Below are 25,056 nucleotides of genomic sequence, written 5' to 3' on the forward strand. Positions count from 1 at the left end.
TACTAACCCCCCAGACCTAAACACGCCCTTAAATTTAGTATTTAAGGGCTACCCTGAACCCTAGAAAATTAGATTCCTGCAACTACAAGAAGAAGGACTGCCTAGCTGAAAACCCCTGCAGCGGAAGACCAGAAGACGACAACTGCCTTGGCTCCAGAAACTCACCGGCCTGTCTCCTGCCTTCCAAAGATCCTGCTCCAGCGACGCCTTCCAAAGGGACCAGCGACCTCGACATCCTCTGAGGACTGCCCCTGCTTCGAAAAGACAAACTCCCGAGGACAGCGGACCTGCTCCAAGAAAAGCTGCAACTTTGTTTCCAGCAGCTTTAAAGAACCCTGCAAGCTCCCCGCAAGAAGCGTGAGACTTGTAACACTGCACCCGGCGACCCCGACTCGGCTGGTGGCGATCCAACACCTCAGGAGGGACCCCAGGACTACTCTAAGACTGTGAGTACAAAAACCTGTCCCCCCTGAGCCCCCACAGCGCCGCCTGCAGAGGGAATCCCGAGGCTTCCCCTGACCGCGACTCTTTGAATCCTAAGTCCCGACACCTGGGAGAGACCCTGCACCCGCAGCCCCCAGGACCTGAAGGACCGGACTTTCACTGGAGGAGTGACCCCCAGGAGTCCCTCGCCCTTGACCAAGTGGAGGTTTCCCCGAGGAACCCCCCCCTTGCCTGCCTGCAGCGCTGAAGAGATCCCTAGATCTCCCATTGACTTCCATTACAAACCCGACGCTTGTTTCTACACTGCACCCGGCCGCCCCCGCGCTGCTGAGGGTGAAATTTCTGTGTGGGCTTGTGTCCCCCCCGGTGCCCTACAAAACCCCTCTGGTCTGCCCTCCGAAGACGCGGGTACTTACCTGCAAGCAGACCGGAACCGGGGCACCCCCTTCTCTCCATTCTAGCCTATGTGTTTTGGGCACCACTTTGAACTCTGCACCTGACCGGCCCTGAGCTGCTGGTGTGGTGACTTTGGGGTTGCTCTGAACCCCCAACGGTGGGCTACCTTGGACCAAGACCTAAGCCCTGTAAGTGTCTTACTTACCTGGTTAACCTAACAAATACTTACCTCCCCTAGGAACTGTGAAAATTGCACTAAGTGTCCACTTTTAAAACAGCTATTTGTGAATAACTTGAAAAGTATACATGCAATTTTGATGATTTGAAGTTCCTAAAGTACTTACCTGCAATACCTTTCGAATGAGATTACATGTAGAATTTGAACCTGTGGTTCTTAAAATAAACTAAGAAAAGAGATTTTTCTATACAAAAACCTATTGGCTGGATTTGTCTGAGTGTGTGTACCTCATTTATTGCCTATGTGTATGTACAACAAATGCTTAACACTACTCCTTGGATAAGCCTACTGCTCGACCACACTACCACAAAATAGAGCATTAGTATTATCTCTTTTTGCCACTATCTTACCTCTAAGGGGAACCCTTGGACTCTGTGCATGCTATTCCTTACTTTGAAATAGCACATACGGAGCCAACTTCCTACAATCACCAACAAGTCCACGAATGGGAAATTCACCCCCAAGTTCTGAACAATTACTTTCAAATTTGGGGAACACCCCAGATAGATTTGTTCGCAACAAAAGAAAACGCAAAATGCCAAAACTTCGCATCCAGGTACCCACACCGCGAATCACAAGGCAATGCTCTATGGATGAGTTGGTCAGGGATATTTGCATACGCTTTTCCCCCTCTCCCTCTCCTTCCATATCTAGTAAACAAATTGAGTCAAAACCAACTCAAACTCATACTGATAGCACCCACATGGGCAAGACAACCTTGGTATACAACTCTACTAGACCTTTCACTAGTACCGCATGTCAAACTACCCAACAGACCAGGGCCCTGATTCTAACCCGCGAGGGTCGGCGGGAGTACCGCCGACAGGCCGGCGGTGCCCCGCAGGGCATTCTGACCGCGGCGCTTTGGCCGCGGTCAGAAAGGGTAAACCGGCGGTCTCCCGCCGGTTTACCGCTGCCCTTAGAATCCCCCATGGCGGCGCAGCTTGCTGCGCCGCCATGGGGGATTCTGACACCCCCTACCGCCATCCTGTTCCTGGCGGTTCGCCCGCCAGGAACAGGATGGCGGTAGGGGGTGCCGCGGGGCCCCTGGGGGCCCCTGCCGTGCCCATGCCAATGGCATGGGCACGGCAGGGGCCCCCGTAAGAGGGCCCCGCAAGGTATTTCAGTGTCTGCCTTGCAGACACTGAAATACGCGACGGGTGCTACTGCACCCGTCGCACCTTCCCACTCCGCCGGCTCGATTACGAGCCGGCATCCTCGTGGGAAGGGAGTTTTTCCCTGGGCTGGCGGGCGGTCTTTTGGAGACCGCCCGCCAGCCCAGGGAAAAACTCATAATACCCTCCGCGGTCTTCTGACCGCGGAGCGGTATTATGGGGGCGGAATTCTGGCGGGCGGCCTCCGCCGCCCGCCAGAATTAGAATCACCCCCCAGATCTGTTAACACAACACAAACAGATCAGGCATCCAAACCCAGCATCATTGAATCTAGCAATTTGGCTCCTGAAATCCTAGAATTCGGACACTTAGACCTCACACAAGAATGTATGGAGGTCATAAAACAAGCTAGAAAGTCTTCCACTAGACACTGCTATGCATCTAAGTGGAAAAGATTTGTTTGCTACTGCCATACCAATCAAATCCAACCATTGCATGCCTCTACAAAGGACATAGTGGGATACTTACTACATTTGCAAAAAGCAACCCTCGCTTTTTCATCTATAAAAATACACCTCGCAGCAATATCTGCTTACATACAAACTACTCATTCATCATCTCTATTTAGAATACCAGTTATTAAAGCATTCATGGAAGGGCTAAAAAGAATTATACCACCAAGAACACCACCAGTTCCTTCATGGAACCTTAACATCGTCTTAACAAGACTCATGGGTCCACCTTTTGAACCCATGCATTCCTGTGAAATGCAATATTTAACGTGGAAAGTTGCATTTCTCATTGCAATCACATCCCTCAGAAGAGTAAGTGAAATACAGGCATTTACCATACAAGAACCATTTATTCAAATACACAAAAATAAAATAGTTCTAAGAACAAATCCAAAATTTCTACCAAAAGTAATCTCACCATTCCATTTAAATCAAACAGTAGAATTACCAGTGTTCTTCCCACAGCCAGATTCCGTGGCTGAAAGGGCACTACATACATTAGACATCAAAAGAGCACTAATGTACTACATTGACAGAACAAAGTTAATCAGGAAAACAAAACAACTGTTCATAGCTTTTCAAAAACCACACATAGGAAATCCAATCTCTAAACAAGGCATTGCTAGATGGATAGTCAGATGTATTCAAACATGCTATCTTAAAGCCAAGAGAGAATTGCCTATTACACCAAAGGCACACTCAACCAGAAAGAAAGGTGCTACAATGGCCTTTCTAGGAAACATTCCTATGAGCGAAATATGTAAGGCTGCAACCTCGTCTACGCCTCATACATTTACTAAACACTACTGTGTAGATGTACTAAATGCACAACAAGCTACAGTGGGCCAAGCTGTACTAAGAACATTATTCCAAACTACTTCAACTCCTACAGGCTAAACCACCGCTTTTAGGGGAGGTAACTGCTTTATAGTCTATGCTCAACATGTGTATCTGCAGCAACATATGCCATCGAACTGAAAAGGTCACTTACCCAGTGTACATCTGTTCGTGGCATTAGTCGCTGCAGATTCACATGTGCCCTCCCGCCTCCCCGGGAAGCCTGTAGCCGTTTAGAAGTAAATCTTAAATCTTAAACATTTGTACATTTGTAAATAATTATTATAAACTTTTTATGTACATACGTATTCACTGCATTGCATGGGCACTATTTATAGCAAACAACTCCAGCCTCACCCTCTGCGGGGAAAACAATCTAAGATGGAGTCGACGCCCATGCGCAATGGAGCCGAAGAGGGAGGAGTCCTTCGGTCCCGTGACCAAAAAAGACTTCTTCGAAGAAAAACAACTTGTAATACTCCGAGCCCAACACCAGGCAGCGGACTGTGCTCAACATGTGAATCTGCAGTGACTAATGCCACGAACAGATGTACACTGGGTAAGTGACATTTTCATTTTCTATACAAAAACCTATTGGCCTGGATTTGTCTCTGAGTGTGTGTTCCTCATTTATTGCCTGTGTGTATGTACAACAAATGCTTAACACTACTCCTTTGATAAGCCTACTGCTCGACCACACTACCACAAAATAGAGCATTAGCATTATCTCTTTTTGCCACTGTCTTACCTCTAAGGGGAACCCTTGGACTCTGTGCATGCTATTCCTTACTTTGAAATAGCACATACAGAGCCAACTTCCTACAGTAACCATGACAAGGAGGCATTTCCTTACAATCATCATGCGAGTATAGAAACAACACTACAGGGAGGACTCCCCGGCGACTGCGAGCCCATGAGTAGCCAGAGTTGACACCCCGAGCCCCCACAGTGACTCCTGCAGAGGGAATCCAGAGGCTCCCTCTGACTGCTTCAAGGAACCCAACTCCTGGTAAAGACACTGCACACGCAGCCCCCAGCAACTGAACTCCAGTGCAGGCGTGCCCCCCCCCCCCCCCCCCCCCCCCCCTTTCCCCCTTCCGTGGCCCTCTTCCTAGCCTAGGTGGTGGCTACCCCGAGGAGCCCCCCCTTTGCCTGCCTGCATCGCTGAAGAGACCCCTGGGTCTCCACATTGAATCCTATTGCAAACCAGACACCTGTTTGCACATTTCTCCTGGCCGCCCCTGTGCCGCTGAGGGTGTACTTTCTGTGCCTGCTTGTCCCCCCCCGCCCTACAAAACCCCCCTGGTCTACCCTCCGAAGTCACGGGTACTTACCTGCTGGCAGACTGGACCCGGCCGCCCCGATTTCCATTGAAGCCTATGCGTTTTGGGCATCGCTTTGACCTCTGCACCTGACCGACCCTGAGCTGCTTGTGTGGTAACTTTGGGGTTGCCCAGAACCCCTCACGGTGGGCTACCTTGGACCCAACTTTGAACCCTGTAAGTGTTGTACTTACCTGAGAAACTAACAAATACTTACCTCCCCCACGAACTGTTGATGTTTGCACTGTGTCCAATTTTAAAATCGCTTATTGCCATTTTGGCCAAAACTGTACATGCTATTGTGGTGATTCAAAGTTCCTAAGATACCTGAGTGAAATACCTTTCATTTAAAGGATTGTTTGTAAATCTTGACCCTGTGGTTCTTAAAATAAACTAAGAAAATATATTTTTCAATATAAAAACCTACTGGCCTGGAATTGTCTGAGTGCACTCTGAACCCATGGAGGAAGATTTATTTTATTCAACACTGTCTTCCACTCACTCCAGATACCAGTGTCTCCCAATGTTGCCTGGAATGGTCAGACATGCTGACCACTTTTTTTTTTTTTTTGTGAGCCTGTCAAAGCTAGAGTGATTACCCCTAGAATTGACAAACAATATAAACCTGCCCCTACGGACCAAGACTACATCACAAATCAGGTTCCTCCGGACTCAGTAGAAGTCAGTGCGGCCAGAAAAAGAGCTAACAGCCAGTCATCAGGAGACGCTCCTCCTGGTAAAGAAAGTAGAAAGTTTGCTGCTGGCAAGAGAGTAGTCACGCAAGCGGCTACCCAATGGCGAATTGCAAATTCGCAAGCACTTCTTGCCAGATATGATAGAGCCCATTGGGATGAGATGCAATAATTCATACAGGTTGTAGAAGAGGGACAGGCTATAAGTAATAATCAGACACGGTCTGCCCTCGATGCTGCTGATACAGCTGCAAGGAGTGTCAATACTGCCATTACAATTAGAAAGCATGCATGGCTACGCTTTCTGGTTTTAAACCAGAAATTCAACAGGCAGTACTTAACATGCCTTTTGATTATTATTATTTATTTTATTTAATCTTCGGGCATGAAGTGGACACCACTATAGAAAAACGGAGAAAAGACTCGGATACTGCAAAGGCGATGGGGGCATTATAAACCACACCATAAAGAGGCTTCTTTTACAGACCACAGTTTAGAGGAGGATTTAAACCACAATCCTCTGAAGCTTCTACCTCCCAGGCAAATGAGGGACAACAAACACAATATCACAGAGGGGGATTTAGAGGGTCCTACAGAAGACAATATTTCAGAAACCGAGGCAAGTTCCAAGTCTCAAAGCAAGCCACTACACCATCCAAGCAGTGACTTCCTTTCCACACCACACATCTCCTGTGGGGGGAAGACTACAGCAATTCCACTCTCTGGCAAAATATCACCACAGACAATTGGGTATTATCAATTATCTGCAATGGCTTTGGCCTAGAATTAATTTCCACCTTTCCAAACATTCCGCCATGGTACCACAAATTGTCCCCAGAACACAACATTTTGTTGCAACAAGAGGTACAATCCCTACTATTAAAACAAGCAATAGAATTGGTCCCACATTCTCAACAAGGAACAGGAGTATACTCACTATACTTCCTCATTCCCAAAAAAGATGGCACTCTAAGGCCTATCCTAGACCTCAGGCCTCTCGATCTATACATCCTTTCAGAACATCTTCACACAGTAACTCTGCAGGATGTCATTCCACTACTACAAAAACAAGATTAAATGACTGTTCTAGACCTCAAAGATGCGTATTTCCATATACCCATCCACCCAGCTCACAGAAAATACCTCTGGTTCGTCATAGCAGGAAAACATTACCAGTTCAAAGTTTTGCTGTTCGCCATAACAGCTCCAAGAGTGTTCACAGTATGTCTAGCAGTACTAGCAGCCTACTTAAGACAACACATTTACGTCTTTCCATATCCAGACAATTGGCTAATAAAATCAAGCAATTTTACACAATGCCAACAATACACTCATTATGTAATAGAAACCCTGCATACACTAGGGTTCACTCTAAATGATCAGAATTCACACCTTCAACTAGCACAGGTACAATCTTACCTCGGTGCTATTCTAAATACTTAAAGCCCTAGCATATCCAATTACACAAAGGATATGGGCTTTCCAGAACCTCATCCCGCATATACAACCAAATCAACAATACACTGTAAAATTTATCATGAAAATTCTAGGGATGATGGCATCTTGCATAGCCATAGTTCCACACACAAGACTAAACAGGAGACCTTTACCTCTACTAGCCCAGACAATATGGAAATGGGCAATTCACAATCATCTATTAGCAGAATACATTCCAGGAATAGACAATCAGTTAGCAAATCTCCTAAGCAGGAATCACCAACAAACTCACGATGGGATATTTACTCTAAAGTACTTTCAAAAGTGGGGAACACCAGAAATAGACCTATTTGCAACAAGCAAACGCAAAATGCCAAAACTTCGCATCCAGACACCCACATCCCCTATCCAAGGGCAATGCTCTCTGGATCAATTGGTCTGGGATATTTGCTTAAACCCAACCTCTGCCACCCCCCCCCGTTCCTTCCCTTTCTGGTCCGCAAACTATGTCCGACATCTCTGACCAGGATACTCATAGCCCCAACATAAGCATGTCAACATTGGTACACAACACTCCTAGACCTGTCTGTAGTACCTCAATCCAAACTCCCAAACAGACCAGATGTGTTAAAACAAAACAAAGGTCAAATCAGCCACCCAAACCCCAATGCTGTCAATTTAGCAATTTGGCTCCTGAAGTCAGTTTGGTTACCTATAACTTCCATCAGACTGTATGGAAGTGATTAAGCAAGCAGGCAAGCAAACCTACTTCTAGACTGTAATGCTAACAAATAGAAAATATTTGTCTACTACTGTCAATCAAAAAACACTGGTCCACTTACAGCATCTATACAAGATATTGTATGCTACTTACTTCATTTGCAAAAATCAAATTAAGCTTTCTCATCCATCAAAATCCACCTCACTGCAATATCTGCGTATTTACAAAATATTCATCACACTTCTCTTTAGAGTTCCTGTGATTAAAGCCTTCATAGAAGGATTAAAACGTATTATTCCACCTAGAACATCACCTGTTCCTTCCTGAAATTTAAATATCGTACTTACCAGACTCATGGGCCCACTTTTTGAACCCATGCATTCTTGTCAAATTCAGTTTTTAACCTGGAAATTTGCCTTCCTTGTAGCTATTACTTATTTACTAAGAGTTAGTGAAATACAGGTGTTCACCCTTGAGGAACCTTTCTTCCAAGTACACAAACATAGTTGTACTTGGGACAAATCCAAAACTTCTACCCAAAGTAGTATCTCCTTTTCACATCAATCAAACAGTGGAATTGGCAGTCTTCTTTCCACAGCCAGACTCTGTGGCAGAAAGAGCTCCTCATACTCTAGATCTCTAAAGAGCTCTTATGTACTACATAGACAGAACTAAAGTTTTTAGGAAAACAAAACAACTTTTTGTTGCCTTTCAACAGCCACATAAAGGTAATCCTATATCTAAACAAGGCTTAGCAAAATGGATTGTTAGATGCATACAAACATGCTACATCAAAGTAAAGAGACAACTTTTAATCACTCCTAGAGCACATTCTACAAGAAAGAAAGGTGCATCAATGGCATTTTTAGGAAACATACTGTAGGAAGTTGGCTCTGTATGTGCTATTTCAAAGTAAGGAATAGCATGCACAGAGTCCAAGGGTTCCCCTTAGAGGTAAAATAGTGGTAAAAATAGATAATACTAATGCTCTATTTTGTGGTAGTGTGGTCGAGCAGTAGGCTTATCCAAGGAGAAGTGTTAAGCATTTGTTGTACATACACAAGACAATAAATGAGGTACACACACTCAGAGACAAATCCAGCCAATAGGTTTTGTTATAGAAAAATATATTTTCTTAGTTTATTTTAAGAACCACAGGTTCAAATTCTACAGGTAATATCTTGTTCGAAAGGTATTGCAGGTAAGTACTTTAGGAACTTCAAATCATAAAAATTGCATGTATACTTTACAAGTTATTGACAAATAGCTGTTTTAAAAGTGGACACTTAGTGCAATTTTCACAGTTCCTAGGGGAGGTAAGTATTTGTTAGTTTTACAAGGTAAGTAAGACACTTACAGGGTTCAGTTCTTGGTCCAAGGCAGCCCACCGTTGGGGGTTCAGAGCAACCCCAAAGTCACCACACCAGCAGCTCAGGGCCGGTCAGGTGCAGAGTTCAAAGTGGTGCCCAAAACACATAGGCTAGAATGGAGAGAAGGGGGTGCCCCGGTTCCGGTCTGCTTGCAGGTAAGTACCCGCGTCTTCGGAGGGCAGACCAGGGGGGTTTTGTAGGGCACCGGGGGGGACACAAGTCCACACAGAAATTTCACCCTCAGCGGCGCGGGGGCGGCCGGGTGCAGTGTAGAAACAAGCGTCGGGTTCGCAATGTTAGTCTATGAGAGATCTCGGGATCTCTTCCGCGCTGCAGGCAGGCAAGGGGGGGATTCCTCGGGGAAACCTCCACTTGGGCAAGGGAGAGGGACTCCTGGGGGTCACTTCTCCAGTGAAAGTCCGGTCCTTCAGGTCCTGGGGGCTGCGGGTGCAGGGTCTCTCCCAGGTGTCGGGACTTAGGTTTCAGAGAGTCGCGGTCAGGGGAAGCCTCGGGATTCCCTCTGCAGGCGGCGCTGTGGGGGCTCAGGGGGGACAGGTTTTGGTACTCACAGTATCAGAGTAGTCCTGGGGTCCCTCCTGAGGCGTCGGATCTCCACCAGCCGAGTCGGGGTCGCCGGGTGCAGTGTTGCAAGTCTCACGCTTCTTGCGGGGAGCTTGCAGGGTTCTTTAAAGCTGCTGGAAACAAAGTTGCAGCTTTTCTTGGAGCAGGTCCGCTGTCCTCGGGAGTTTCTTGTCTTTTCGAAGCAGGGGCAGTCCTCAGAGGATGTCGAGGTCGCTGGTCCCTTTGGAAGGCGTCGCTGGAGCAGGATCTTTGGAAGGCAGGAGACAGGCCGGTGAGTTTCTGGAGCCAAGGCAGTTGTCGTCTTCTGGTCTTCCGCTGCAGGGGTTTTCAGCTGGGCAGTCCTTCTTCTTGTAGTTGCAGGAATCTAATTTTCTAGGGTTCAGGGTAGCCCTTAAATACTAAATTTAAGGGCGTGTTTAGGTCTGGGGGGTTAGTAGCCAATGGCTACTAGCCCTGAGGGTGGGTACACCCTCTTTGTGCCTCCTCCCAAGGGGAGGGGGTCACAATCCTAACCCTATTGGGGGAATCCTCCATCTGCAAGATGGAGGATTTCTAAAAGTCAGAGTCACCTCAGCTCAGGACACCTTAGGGGCTGTCCTGACTGGCCAGTGACTCCTCCTTGTTGCTTTCTTTGTTCCCTCCAGCCTTGCCGCCAAAAGTGGGGGCCGTGGCCGGAGGGGGCGGGCAACTCCACTAAGCTGGAGTGCCCTGCTGGGCTGTGACAAAGGGGTGAGCCTTTGAGGCTCACCGCCAGGTGTCACAGCTCCTGCCTGGGGGAGGTGTTAGCATCTCCACCCAGTGCAGGCTTTGTTACTGGCCTCAGAGTGACAAAGGCACTCTCCCCATGGGGCCAGCAACATGTCTCTGGTGTGGCAGGCTGCTGGAACTAGTCAGCCTACACAGACAGTCGGTTAAGTTTCAGGGGGCACCTCTAAGGTGCCCTCTGTGGTGTATTTTACAATAAAATGTACACTGGGATCAGTGTGCATTTATTGTGCTGAGAAGTTTGATACCAAACTTCCCAGTTTTCAGTGTAGCCATTATGGTGCTGTGGAGTTCGTGTTTGACAGACTCCCAGACCATATACTCTTATGGCTACCCTGCACTTACAATGTCTAAGGTTTTGTTTAGACACTGTAGGGGTACCATGCTCATGCACTGGTACCCTCACCTATGGTATAGTGCACCCTGCCTTAGGGCTGTAAGGCCTGCTAGAGGGGTGTCTTACCTATACTGCATAGGCAGTGAGAGGCTGGCATGGCACCCTGAGGGGAGTGCCATGTCGACTTACTCGTTTTGTCCTCACTAGCACACACAAGCTGGCAAGCAGTGTGTCTGTGCTGAGTGAGAGGTCTCCAGGGTGGCATAAGACATGCTGCATCCCTTAGAGACCTTCCTTGGCATCAGGGCCCTTGGTACTAGAAGTACCAGTTACAAGGGACTTATCTGGATGCCAGGGTCTGCCAATTGTGGATACAAAAGTACAGGTTAGGGAAAGAACACTGGTGCTGGGGCCTGGTTAGCAGGCCTCAGCACACTTTCAATTGTAAACATAGCATCAGCAAAGGCAAAAAGTCAGGGGGCAACCATGCCAAGGAGGCATTTCCTTACACAACCCCCCCCCCAAACGAAAGAGGATGAGACTAACCTTTCCCAAGAGAGTCTTCATTTTCTAAGTGGAAGAACCTGGAAAGGCCATCTGCATTGGCATGGGCAGTCCCAGGTCTGTGTTCCACTATAAAGTCCATTCCCTGTAGGGAGATGGACCACCTCAACAGTTTAGGATTTTCACCTTTCATTTGCATCAGCCATTTGAGAGGTCTGTGGTCAGTTTGAACTAGGAAGTGAGTCCCAAAGAGGTATGGTCTCAGCTTCTTCAGGGACCAAACCACAGCAAAGGCCTCCCTCTCAATGGCACTCCAACGCTGCTCCCTGGGGAGTAACCTCCTGCTAATGAAAGCAACAGGCTGGTCAAGGCCATCATCATTTGTTTGGGACAAAACTGCCCCTATCCCATGTTCAGAGGCATCAGTCTGCACAATGAACTGCTTAGAATAATCTGGAGCTTTGAGAACTGGTGCTGAGCACATTGCTTGTTTCAGGGTGTCAAAGGCCTGTTGGCAGTCCACAGTCCAGTTCACTTTCTTGGGCATTTTCTTGGAGGTGAGCTCAGTGAGGGCTGTCACAATGGATCCATATCCCTTCACAAACCTCCTGTAGTACCCAGTCAAGCCAAGGAATGCCCTGACTTGAGTCTGGGTTTTTGGAGCTACCCAGTCCAGAATGGTCTGGATCTTGGGTTGGAGTGGCTGAACTTGGCCTCCACCTACAAGGTGGCCCAAGTAAACCACAGTTCCCTGCCCTATCTGGCATTTGGATGCCTTGATAGAGAGGCCTGCAGATTGCAGAGCCTTCAAAACCTTCCTCAGGTGGACCAGGTGATCCTGCCAGGTGGAGCTAAAGACAGCAATATCATCAAGATAAGCTGTGCTAAAGGACTCCAAGCCAGCAAGGACTTGATTCACCAACCTTTGGAAGGTGGCAGGGGCATTCTTTAAACCAAAGGGCATAACAGTAAACTGATAATGCCCATCAGGTGTGGAGAATGCTGTCTTTTCTTTTGCTCCAGGTGCCATTTTTATTTGCCAGTACCCTGCTGTCAAGTCAAAGGTACTTAGAAATTTGGCAGCACCTAATTTATCAATGAGCTCATCAGCTCTTGGAATTGGATGGGCATCTGTCTTGGTGACAGAATTGAGCCCTCTGTAGTCCACACAAAACCTCATCTCTTTCTTTCCATCTTTGGTGTGAGGTTTGGGGACTAAGACCACTGGGCTAGCCCAGGGGCTGTCAGAGCGCTCAATCACTCCCAATTCCAGCATCTTGTGGACTTCCACCTTGATGCTTTCCTTAACATGGTCAGACTGTCTGAAGATTTTGTTCTTGACAGGCATGCTGTCTCCTGTGTCCACATCATGGGTACACAGGTGTGTCTGACCAGGGGTTAGGGAGAAAAGCTCAGGAAACTGTTGTAGGACTCTCCTACAATCAGCTTGCTGTTGGCCAGAGAGGGTGTCTGAGTAGATCACTCCATCTACTGTGCCATCTTTTGGGTCTGATGATAGAAGATCAGGGAGAGGTTCACTCTCTGCCTCCTGATCCTCATCTGTTACCATCAACAGATTCACATCAGCCCTGTCATGGAAGAGCTTAAGGCGGTTCACATGGATCACCCTCTTGGGGCTCCTGCTTGTGCCCAGGTCCACCAGGTAGGTGACCTGACTCTTCCTTTCTAGTACTGGGTAAGGGCCACTCCATTTGTCCTGGAGTGCCCTGGGAGCCACAGGCTCCAGAACCCAGACTTTCTGCCCTGGTTGGAACTCAACCAGTGCAGCCTTTTGGTCATACCAAAACTTCTGGAGTTGTTGGCTGGCCTCAAGGTTTTTGGTTGCCTTTTCCATGTACTCTGCCATTCTAGAGCGAAGGCCAAGTACATAGTCCACTATGTCCTGTTTAGGCTCATGGAGAGGTCTCTCCCAGCCTTCTTTAACAAGGGCAAGTGGTCCCCTTACAGGATGACCAAACAGAAGTTCAAAGGGTGAGAATCCTACTCCCTTCTGTGGCACCTCTCTGTAAGCGAAAAGCAGACATGGCAAGAGGACATCCCATCTCCTTTTGAGTTTTTCTGGGAGCCCCATGATCATGCCTTTTAATGTCTTGTTGAATCTCTCAACTAAGCCATTAGTTTGTGGATGGTAAGGTGTAGTGAATTTATAAGTCACTCCACACTCATTCCACATGTGCTTTAGGTATGCTGACATGAAGTTGGTACCTCTGTCAGACACCACCTCCTTAGGGAAACCCACTCTGGTAAAGATACCAATGAGGGCCTTGGCTACTGCAGGGGCAGTAGTCGACCTAAGGGGAATAGCTTCAGGATACCTGGTAGCATGATCCACTACTACCAGGATATACATATTTCCTGAGGCTGTGGGAGGTTCCAGTGGACCAACTATGTCCACACCCACTCTTTCAAAGGGCACCCCCACCACTGGAAGTGGAATGAGGGGGGCCTTTGGATGCCCACCTGTCTTACCACTGGCTTGACAGGTGGGGCAGGAGAGGCAAAACTCCTTAACCATGTTGGACATATTGGGCCAGTAGAAGTGGTTGACTAACCTCTCCCACGTCTTGGTTTGTCCCAAATGTCCAGCAAGGGGAATGTCATGGGCCAATGTTAGGATGAACTCTCTGAACAGCTGAGGCACTACCACTCTCCTAGTGGCACCAGGTTTGGGGTCTCTGGCCTCAGTGTACAGGAGCCCATCTTCCCAATAGACCCTATGTGTTCCATTTTTCTTGCCTTTGGACTCTTCAGCAGCTTGCTGCCTAAGGCCTTCAAGAGAGGGACAGGTTTCTTGTCCCTTACACAGCTCTTCCCTTGAGGGTCCCCCTGGGCCTAAGAGCTCAACCTGATAAGGTTCAAGCTCCAAAGGCTCAGTTCCCTCAGAGGGCAGAACTTCTTCCTGAGAAGAGAGGTTCCCTTTCTTTTGCTGTGTTGCAGTTGGTTTCCCAACTGACTTTCCTGTTCTCTTGGTAGGCGGGGCCATTTTTCCAGACTCCAGCCCTACTTTTTCACCCTGTGCCTTGCATTGTGCTCTTGTTTTCACACACACCAGTTCAGGGATACCCAGCATTGCTGCATGGGTTTTTAGCTCTACCTCAGCCCATGCTGAGGACTCCAGGTCATTTCCAAGCAGACAGTCCACTGGGATATTTGAGGAGACCACCACCTGTTTCAGGCCATTGACCCCTCCCCATTCTAAAGTAACCATTGCCATGGGATGTACTTTTCTCTGATTGTCAGCGTTGGTGACTGTGTAAGTTTTTCCAGTCAGGTATTGGCCAGGGGAAACCAGTTTCTCTGTCACCATGGTGACACTGGCACCTGTATCCCTCAGGCCCTCTATTCTAGTCCCATTAATTAAGAGTTGCTGTCTGTATTTTTGCATGTTAGGCGGCCAGACAGCTAGTGTGGCTAAATCCACCCCACCCTCAGAAACTAGAGTAGCTTCAGTGTGGACCCTGATTTGCTCTGGGCACACTGTTGATCCCACTTGGAGACTAGCCATACCAGTGTTACCTGGATGGGAGTTTGGAGTGGAACCTTTCTTGGGACAGGCCTTGTCTCCAGTTTGGTGTCCATGCTGTTTACAGCTATGACACCAGGCCTTTTTGGGATCAAAGTTTTTACCCTTGTACCCATTGTTTTGTGAAGAGGCTCTGGGCCCACCCTCCTGTGCAGGTTTTTGGGGGCCTGTAGAAGACTCTTTACTATTTTTAGTTTTGGTTGTCTCATCACCCTTCTGTTGGGGAGTCTTTGTGACCCCTTTCTTTTGGTCACCCCCTGTTGAAGTCTTGGACACCCTTGTCTTGACCCAATGGTCCGCCTTCTTTCCCAATTCTTGGGGAGAAATTGGTCCTAGGTCTACCAGATGCTGATGCAGTGTATCATTGAAACAATTACTTAACAGGTGTTCTTTCACAAATAAATTGTACAGCCCATCATAATTACTTACACCACTGCCTTGAATCCAACCATCTAGTGTTTTCACTGAGTAGTCAACAAAGTCAACCCAGGTCTGGCTCGAGGATTTTTGAGCCCCCCTGAACCTAATCCTGTACTCCTCAGTGGAGAATCCAAAGCCCTCAATCAGGGTACCCTTCATGAGGTCATAAGATTCTGCATCTTGTCCAGAGAGTGTGAGGAGTCTATCCCTACACTTTCCTGTGAACATTTCCCAAAGGAGAGCACCCCAGTGAGATCTGTTCACTTTTCTGGTTACACAAGCCCTCTCAAAAGCTGTGAACCATTTGGTGATGTCATCACCATCTTCATATTTAGTTACAATCCCTTTGGGGATTTTCAACATGTCAGGAGAATCTCTGACCCTATTTATGTTGCTGCCACCATTGATGGGTCCTAGGCCCATCTCTTGTCTTTCCCTCTCTATGGCTAGGATCTGTCTTTCCAAAGCCAATCTTTTGGCCATCCTGGCTAACTGGATGTCCTCTTCACTGGAGTTATCCTCAGTGATTTCAGAGTTGTTGGTCCCTCCTGTGAGGGAACCAGCATCTCTGACTATTATTTGTGGAGTCAGGGCTTGAGAAGCCCTGCTCTCCCTAAGTAGGACTGGAGGGGGGGAATTTCCCTCCAAGTCACTATCTTCATCCTCTGAGTTGCCATCCTCAGAGGGGTTGGCCTTTTCAAACTCTGCCAAAAGCTCCTGGAGCTGTACTTTGGTAGGTTTGGGGCCCATTGCTATTTTCTTTAGTTTACAGAGTGACCTTAGCTCTCTCATCTGTAGATGGAGGTAAGGTGTGGTGTCGAGTTCCACCACATTCACATCTGTGCTAGACATTATGCTTCTAAAAGTTGGAATACTTTTTAAGAAACTAAAACTGGTTCTAGAATCTAATTCAAACTTTTAACAAACTTTTAAACTCTAAAAGAAATGCTAAACAGGATCTAACACAAGGCCCTAGCAGGTCTTTTAAGAATTTAGAAAACTTTTCAAATTGCAAAAATCAATTTCTAATGACAATTTTGGAATTTGTCGTGTGATCAGGTATTGGCTGAGTAGTCCAGCAAATGCAAAGTCTTGTACCCCACCGCTGATCCACCAATGTAGGAAGTTGGCTCTGTATGTGCTATTTCAAAGTAAGGAATAGCATGCACAGAGTCCAAGGGTTCCCCTTAGAGGTAAAATAGTGGTAAAAATAGATAATACTAATGCTCTATTTTGTGGTAGTGTGGTCGAGCAGTAGGCTTATCCAAGGAGTAGTGTTAAGCATTTGTTGTACATACACAAGACAATAAATGAGGTACACACACTCAGAGACAAATCCAGCCAATAGGTTTTGTTATAGAAAAATATCTTTTCTTAGTTTATTTTAAGAACCACAGGTTCAAATTCTACAGGTAATATCTTGTTCGAAAGGTAATGCAGGTAAGTACTTTAGGAACTTCAAATCATAAAAATTGCATGTATACTTTACAAGTTATTGACAAATAGCTGTTTTAAAAGTGGACACTTAGTGCAGTTTTCACAGTTCCTAGGGGAGGTAAGTATTTGTTAGTTTTACCAGGTAAGTAAGACACTTACAGGGTTCAGTTCTTGGTCCAAGGCAGCCCACCGTTGGGGGTTCAGAGCAACCCCAAAGTCACCACACCAGCAGCTCAGGGCCGGTCAGGTGCAGAGTTCAAAGTGGTGCCCAAAACACATAGGCTAGAATGGAGAGAAGGGGGTGCCCCGGTTCCGGTCTGCTTGCAGGTAAGTACCCGCGTCTTCGGAGGGCAGACCAGGGGGGTTTTGTAGGGCACCGGGGGGGACACAAGTCCACACAGAAATTTCACCCTCAGCAGCGCGGGGCGGCCGGGTGCAGTGTCGAAACAAGCGTCGGGTTCGCAATGTTAGTCTATGAGAGATCTCGGGATCTCTTCAGCGCTGCAGGCAGGCAAGGGGGGGGTTCCTCGGGGAAACCTCCACTTGGGCAAGGGAGAGGGACTCCTGGGGGTCACTTCTCCAGTGAAAGTCCGGTCCTTCAGGTCCTGGGGGCTGCGGGTGCAGGGTCTCTCCCAGGTGTCGGGACTTAGGTTTCAGAGAGTCGCGGTCAGGGGAAGCCTCGGGATTCCCTCTGCAGGCGGCGCTGTGGGGGCTCAGGGGGGACAGGTTTTGGTACTCACAGTATCAGAGTAGTCCTGGGGTCCCTCCTGAGGCGTCGGATCTCCACCAGCCGAGTCGGGGTCGCCGGGTGCAGTGTTGCAAGTCTCACGCTTCTTGCGGGGAGCTTGCAGGGTTCTTTAAAGCTGCTGGAAACAAAGTTGCAGCTTTTCTTGGAGCAGGTCCGCTGTCCTCGGGAGTTTCTTGTCTTTTCGAAGCAGGGGCAGTCCTCAGAGGATGTCGAGGTCGCTGGTCCCTTTGGAAGGCGTCGCTGGAGCAGGATCTTTGGAAGGCAGGAGACAGGCCGGTGAGTTTCTGGAGCCAAGGCAGTTGTCGTCTTCTGGTCTTCCGCTGCAGGGGTTTTCAGCTGGGCAGTCCTTCTTCTTGTAGTTGCAGGAATCTAATTTTCTAGGGTTCAGGGTAGCCCTTAAATACTAAATTTAAGGGCGTGTTTAGGTCTGGGGGGTTAGTAGCCAATGGCTACTAGCCCTGAGGGTGGGTACACCCTCTTTGTGCCTCCTCCCAAGGGGAGGGGGTCACAATCCTAACCCTATTGGGGGAATCCTCCATCTGCAAGATGGAGGATTTCTAAAAGTCAGTCACCTCAGCTCAGGACACCTTAGGGGCTGTCCTGACTGGCCAGTGACTCCTCCTTGTTGCTTTCTTTGTTCCCTCCAGCCTTGCCGCCAAAAGTGGGGGCCGTGGCCGGAGGGGGCGGGCAACTCCACTAAGCTGGAGTGCCCTGCTGGGCTGTGACAAAGGGGTGAGCCTTTGAGGCTCACCGCCAGGTGTCACAGCTCCTGCCTGGGGGAGGTGTTAGCATCTCCACCCAGTGCAGGCTTTGTTACTGGCCTCAGAGTGACAAAGGCACTCTCCCCATGGGGCCAGCAACATGTCTCTGGTGTGGCAGGCTGCTGGAACTAGTCAGCCTACACAGACAGTCGGTTAAGTTTCAGGGGGCACCTCTAAGGTGCCCTCTGTGGTGTATTTTACAATAAAATGTACACTGGGATCAGTGTGCATTTATTGTGCTGAGAAGTTTGATACCAAACTTCCCAGTTTTCAGTGTAGCCATTATGGTGCTGTGGAGTTCGTGTTTGACAGACTCCCAGACCATATACTCTTATGGCTACCCTGCACTTACAATGTCTAAGGTTTTGTTTAGACACTGTAGGGGTACCATGCTCATGCACTGGTACCCTCACCTATGGTATAGTGCACCCTGCCTTAGGGCTGTAAGGCCTGCTAGAGGGGTGTCTTACCTATACTGCATAGGCAGTGAGAGGCTGGCATGGCACCCTGAGGGGAGTGCCATGTCGACTTACTCGTTTTGTCCTCACTAGCACACACAAGCTGGCAAGCAGTGTGTCTGTGCTGAGTGAGAGGTCTCCAGGGTGGCATAAGACATGCTGCATCCCTTAGAGACCTTCCTTGGCATCAGGGCCCTTGGTACTAGAAGTACCAGTTACAAGGGACTTATCTGGATGCCAGGGTCTGCCAATTGTGGATACAAAAGTACAGGTTAGGGAAAGAACACTGGTGCTGGGGCCTGGTTAGCAGGCCTCAGCACACTTTCAATTGTAAACATAGCATCAGCAAAGGCAAAAAGTCAGGGGGCAACCATGCCAAGGAGGCATTTCCTTACACATACCAATGGCTGATATATGTAAAGCGGCAACATAGTCAACTCCTCATACTTTTACAAAACACTATTGTGTTGATGTTTTCTCACAACAGGCTATTGTAGGCCAGGTTGTCTTAAGAACATTATTTAAAACAACTTTAACTCCTACAGGCTAGCCACTGCTTTTTTTTTTTTTGGGAGGACTAACTGCTTTGTAGTCTATGCATAGCATGTGTTTCATCAGCTACACATGCCATTGAACGGAATGCACCCTCCCCGGAAGCCTATAGTTTTAATATTTGTACATATGTGTAGGAAGTTGGCTCTGTATGCACTATTTCAAAGTAAGGAATAGTATGCACAGAGTCCAAGGGTTCCCCTTAGAGGTAAGATAGCGGCAAAAAGAGATAATACTAATGCTCTATTTTGTGGTAGTGTGGTCGAGCAGTAGGCTTATCAAAGGAGTAGTGTTAAGCATTTGTTGTACACACACAGGCAATAAATGAGGAACACACACTCAAAGACAATTCCAGGCCAATAGGTTTTTGTATAGAAAAATATATTTTCTTAGTTTATTTTAAGAACCACAGGTTCAAATTTTACATGTAATACTTCAAATGAAAGGTATTGCAGGTAGGTACTTTAGGAACGTTGAATAATCACAATAGCATATATACTTTTCAAATAAATCACATATAGCTATTTTAAAACTAGACACAGTGCAATTTTCACAATTCCTAGGGGGAGTAAGAGTTTGTTAGTTCTTGCAGGTAAGTAAACCACCTATGGGGTTCAAGTTTGGGTCCAAAGTAGCCCACCGTTGGGGGTTCAGAGCAACCCCAAAGTTACCACCCCAGCAGCTCAGGGCTGGTCAGGTGCAGAGGTCAAAGTGGTGCCCAAAACGCATAGGCTTCAATGGAGAAGGGGGTGCCCCGGTTCCAGTCTGCCAGCAGGTAAGTACCCGCGTCTTCGGAGGTCAGACCAGGGGGGTTTTGTAGGGCACCGGTGGGGGACACAAGTTAGCACAGAAAGTACACCCTCAGCAGCACGGGGGCGGCCGGGTGCAGTGTGCAAACACACGTCTGGTTTCCAATGAAAATCAATGGGAGACCAAGGGGTCTCTTCAGCGATGCAGGCAAGGGGGTGGGCTCCTCGGGGTAGCCACCACCTGGGCAAGGGAGGGGGCCTCCTGGGGGTCACTCCTGCACTGGAGTTCCGATCTTTCAGGTCCTGGGGGCTGCGGGTGCAGAGTCTTTACCAGGCGGCGGGATCGGGGAGTCAGGCAGTCGCGGTCAGCGGGAGCCTCGGGATTCCCTCTGCAGGCGTCGCTGTGGGGGCTCAGGGGGGACAACTCTGGCTACTCACGGTCTCGCAGTCGCCGCGGAATCCTCCCTGAAGTGTTTGTTCTCCACGTCGAGCCATGGGCGTCGGGTGCAGAGTAGCAAGTCTCACGCTTCCGGCGGGAAATGCAGGTTGTTTTAAAGTTGCTCCTTTGAAACAAAGTTGCAGTCTTGGATGAACAGAGCCGCTGTCCTCGGGAGTTTCTTGGTCCTTCTAGAGCAGGGCAGTCCTCTGAGGATTCAGGGGTCGCTGGTCCCTGGGGAAAGCGTCGCTGGAGCAGTGTCTTTAGAAGTGGGGAGACAGGCCGGTAGAGCTGGGGCCAAAGCAGTTGGTGTCTCCGTCTTCTCTGCAGGGTTTTTCAGCTTAGCAGTCCTCTTCTTCTTAGGTTGCAGGAATCTATCTTGCTTGGTTCTGGGAGCCCCTAAATACTCGATTTAGGGGTGTGTTGAGGTCTGGGAGGGCAGTAACCAATGGCTACTGTCCTTGAGAGTGGCAACACCCTCTTTGTGCCTCCTCCCTGAGGGGAGGCGGGACACATCCCTATTGGGGGAATCCTCCAAAATCAAGATGGAGGATTTCTAAAAGTCAGAGTCACTTCGGCTCAGGTTGCCTTATGGGCTGTCCTGACTGGCCAGTGACGACTCCTTGTTTTTCTCATTATCTCTCCTGGACTTGCCGCCAAAAGTGGTCATTTATTGCCTGTGTGTGTACAACAAATGCTTAACACTACTCCTTTGATAAGCCTACTGCTCGACCACACTACCACAAAATAGAGCATTCGTATTATCTCTTATTGCCACTATCTTACCTCTAAGGGGAACCCTTGGACTCTGTGCATACTATTCCTTACTTTGAAATAGTGCATACAGAGCCAACTTCCTACACCGTGCAAAATGTGTCTGCCTGTCATTGCAGCCTTCACCATGTGGATGCACCATTTCACTACAGGTCACTGCACCAGGTCACTGGTCACACTTATGGTAGGCCCTCCTAGCGCAGGGTGCAGGTATCTGTGTGAAGGCACCCCCTGCATGAGCAGAGTTGCCCCTAGGAACTCTAGCTATATTACACTGGACTTCGTAAGTGCGGGGAAGACAGTTTACTTGTGTACTGGACACAGGTCAATACCTGTGTCCAGCTACATAATGGTAAGTTCTGACCTGGGCATGTTTGGTATCCATGATGTCTGAATCACACCCCAGTACTGTTGCCAGTATATGATGTAAGATTCCATGCACTCTGGGGGCTCCTTAGAGGACCCCCAGTATTGCTCCTACTAGCCATCTGGGGTTTTCCAGGCTGCCCGCGCTGCTGCTACGCTCTGACCAGCCCTAGCAGAGGAAGGCAGAACAAAGGATTTCCTGTGGGAGAGGGAGGTAACACCCGCTCCCTTGGAAATAGGTATTAAATGGCTTGGGAGGGGTAGCCTCCCCAAGCCACCGGTATGCCTTGAAGGGCACATTTGGTGCCCTCCTTGCATAATCGGGTTTGCACCAGTCCAGGGACCCCCAGTTCCTGCTCTGGCACAAAACTGGCCAATGGAAGGGAGAGTAACCACTCCCCTGTCCATCAGCACCCCAGGATTGGTGCCCAGAGCTCCTCTAGGTGGCTACTTGTTTCTGGCATCTTGAATCTAAGGTGGGAAGAGGCCCCTGGGAGCATCTGAGTGGCGAGGTCGGGCAGGTGACGTCACAGCCCCCTCCTGATAGGTGGTCACCCTGCTATTTGGCCTGTCCCCCTTCATGGGCTGTTTAGGGTCTCCCTATGGGTTGGTCCTGAGATTTGGCGTGCAAGATTCCAGCAGGACTCCTCTGCATTGTTTACTTCATCTGCTGGCCACCAGAACTGCAACTAGCCCCTCCTAGAACCAACAATCTGCAACTCCAGCGACAAGACTGCCTTGCAACAGTGTATCTCAGGCTCCTTCCAGCAACTGAACCATTTCCCTGGATGTGCATCCTCTGAGGAAGACGAGTCTTTAGCCTGCACAAGAAGTAAGAAGGAATTTAACTTGGAGTGAAGGAGTCACTCCCCTGCATCTGCAGGCACCAGCTGCGTGGATCTTCTCTCCTCGAGCTGCATGGACCCTGCATCACATGTGGTGGTTTGAAGTAGTCCCCTTGGTCCTCTCTGCCAACTGTCCAACTTTGGAGACTGTAAGCCCTTGCCTTTCCTTGCAGGACAGTACCCCTGTGCACTGCAACCCTTGCAGCTACCAAGGCTTGTTTGTTCCTCCCACAAGGGATCTTGAGGCTCCGTTTAGCCCTGGCCCGAGCACTCCTTCCTGCAAAGCAGTCTCTCCTGCCTGCTGCTCCAGTGACATGGGACTCCTCTTCAGGTGTGCTGAGTGGGCCTCACTGCGACTCCTGTGCCTGCTGCCCGTGGGTCATCTGTGAGGGCTGCCTTCTCTTCGTGTGACTCTCCCATATGCTGAGGGTCACCTCGGACTCCCCTCCTTGGCTGGTCCTAGTCAGCCTTTCAAAACCTTCTCAGACTCTTGCATTCGCCAATGCTTGTTTGTGTTCTTTCGGCAAAACTGCCGACTGCATCACGACCGCCAACGTGGAACATCACTTACATGACTTCTGGAACCCCTCTTCTGCTCCTGGCCTGCAGTGCTGACTTTCTTTGACTGTCGACCTGTTCCTGCATCCACAGAAGGGTGGGTAGTGGCATCTGCCACAGCCGGTCACCATCATGGACTGTACTTGGTCCACTTTCTTTGAAGATCCACCCCCCCCCCCCCCCCCTCCCATATACATACATGTATACTATAAGTTTAATATATGCTCCGGGGTCCCCGCACATGGACAGGAGTAATCCGTGCTTATGACTTTGAGGATTCCCCTGGAGGAGAAATAGTTTTACAAAAGTCGTTACAGCATTCGATGGACAAAGGCTGAAAGCCAATGCAAGAAATTTGCTTTACCAATTCTCGTTTGACATCACTAACCCTTAAGTCACAGTGTCAGCAGAGCTCTATACATTCTTTGAACATGGCTTCAAATAACTCTTGTCTCAAGGCAGGTTTTCCGCTGTAAGCCTACTTTAATTGGGCAGTTTTAGGCTGCTCCACACTTGCTGTATGAAAAAAGATTAAAATGCATTTCATTCCATCGTTCTATGGTATTGAAGCTTCTGTTGGAGGTTATGTATTCTGCTACATTTTAGTTTGTTGAAAATGGCAGAAAAGTTGGAACACTATCTTTGTGGATACTCTTAAAGCTTGAAAATAGCAATAAGATGGGCTTAACCTTATAGGGAATAAATGCAAAAATATAACTGCTTCCGTATGTTCTTATACTAAAGCGGGTCAACAATTTTTTTTAAATCCTTTTGTCTTTCTCATTTTGAGAACTAGGCTGTGCTTTGGTGCTCTTTGTTCAGAGATTGATTGCATTTTGTGTTTAGGTTTGATGACCTAATGAACAACATACCCTTGCCGGAATATACTAAAAGAGATGGCAAACTGAACCTTGCTTCCAGGCTTCCAGACTACTTTGTACGACCGGATTTGGGACCCAAGATGTATAATGCCTATGGTGAGAAACAAACCAAGTGCATTTTTATTAAAAATTTGATCATTTCTCAGAGGTACATGCAACCGAAAGATTCACTGATTTGTATCAAACAAGGGTTGTGTAAAAGATATTACATGCAGTGCGATTGACAGCTAGCTTGTGGCAGAGCTTGCAACCTTCTGGCTGCAACCTTATAGTGAGCAGATTGAGTACTTCTACAGCTCCGGTTGCGTGATGCTGCATTTTTTTTTTTTTTGTTCTTAAACAAGATTGCAGCCCTTAAACTGTCGGACATATGTTTGTACGTCCACAGATAGACTTTACAAGATATTGATTTTTAAAAATATTTTTTTTCCCTCCACTGCGTCTTAAATATAGAGACAGGAGTAGCTGTGGTTTGAACAGCTAAAAATAAACTCATCCAACACACACTTCCTGTTTCTATTATTTCCTCGATATTAAAATTCAAATGGCTAATAACTTCAGTTAGATTCTTGTTAATTCATAACTTAAAGTAGCACTTACGATTCACAAATGCTTGAAGTATTTGCCTGTCATGCATTTAGAAGCCTACCAAAATATTCGGGAAACAAAGTATTTCAAAATATTTAGTTTGTCTCAGTCTTCCATAGAGTAATTTTTAAAGATACTTGTTTGTGTGGTAAGCGGACTTAAAAATAAGAGGTTTGTAAATCTACAAATTCCTCCAACAGGTTTGATAACGCAAGAGGACAGGAAATTTGGAACAACAAATCTACATTTGGATGTGTCTGATGCAGCAAATGTGATGGTGTATGTGGGCATTCCCGATGGTGAACCTGACCAAGAGCAAGGTTAGTCGGATTAAAAAAACAAAAAAAAAACACTGTTTAAAATTGGCTAAGAAAGCTATGTGACACAATTAAACAGCTAAGAAATAGAACCCAAGGTCTGCCGTTGGAGCTATGTAAGTGCATCTTGGATCGAAGTGGCTTTTGAAATGCCACCATATATCCATTGTTCTGCAGGTATTATGCATTGTGAAAATGGTTCTGCACACTAATGTGAACAATGCATGCTATCTGTTTCCAGAAAAGATAATTTGTGACCGTTTGTGCCTGTGCAATTCCATTTATTGCAAGTGTTATTTAAAGCAAGGTTAATAAAATACATGATGCATGCTGCCATATTGATGTATCAA

The 25,056-nt window shown here is 47.8% G+C and overlaps 1 protein-coding gene across 1 annotated transcript in view; it reads left to right on the top strand.

The window, feature by feature from the left end:
• KDM3A (lysine demethylase 3A) overlaps positions 1 to 25,056 on the top strand; it is a 280,805-nt gene that overhangs the window by 171,394 nt on the left and 84,355 nt on the right. Inside the window, exons 21-22 of the mRNA XM_069204391.1 lie at positions 23,767 to 23,897; positions 24,590 to 24,709. Coding sequence (XP_069060492.1) covers positions 23,767 to 23,897; positions 24,590 to 24,709 — 251 coding nt within the window. The remainder of the gene's footprint in view (positions 1 to 23,766; positions 23,898 to 24,589; positions 24,710 to 25,056) is intronic.

This window comes from Pleurodeles waltl, chromosome 1_2 (assembly GCF_031143425.1).
Source record: "Pleurodeles waltl isolate 20211129_DDA chromosome 1_2, aPleWal1.hap1.20221129, whole genome shotgun sequence".
NCBI classification, from domain to species: Eukaryota; Metazoa; Chordata; class Amphibia; order Caudata; family Salamandridae; genus Pleurodeles; species Pleurodeles waltl.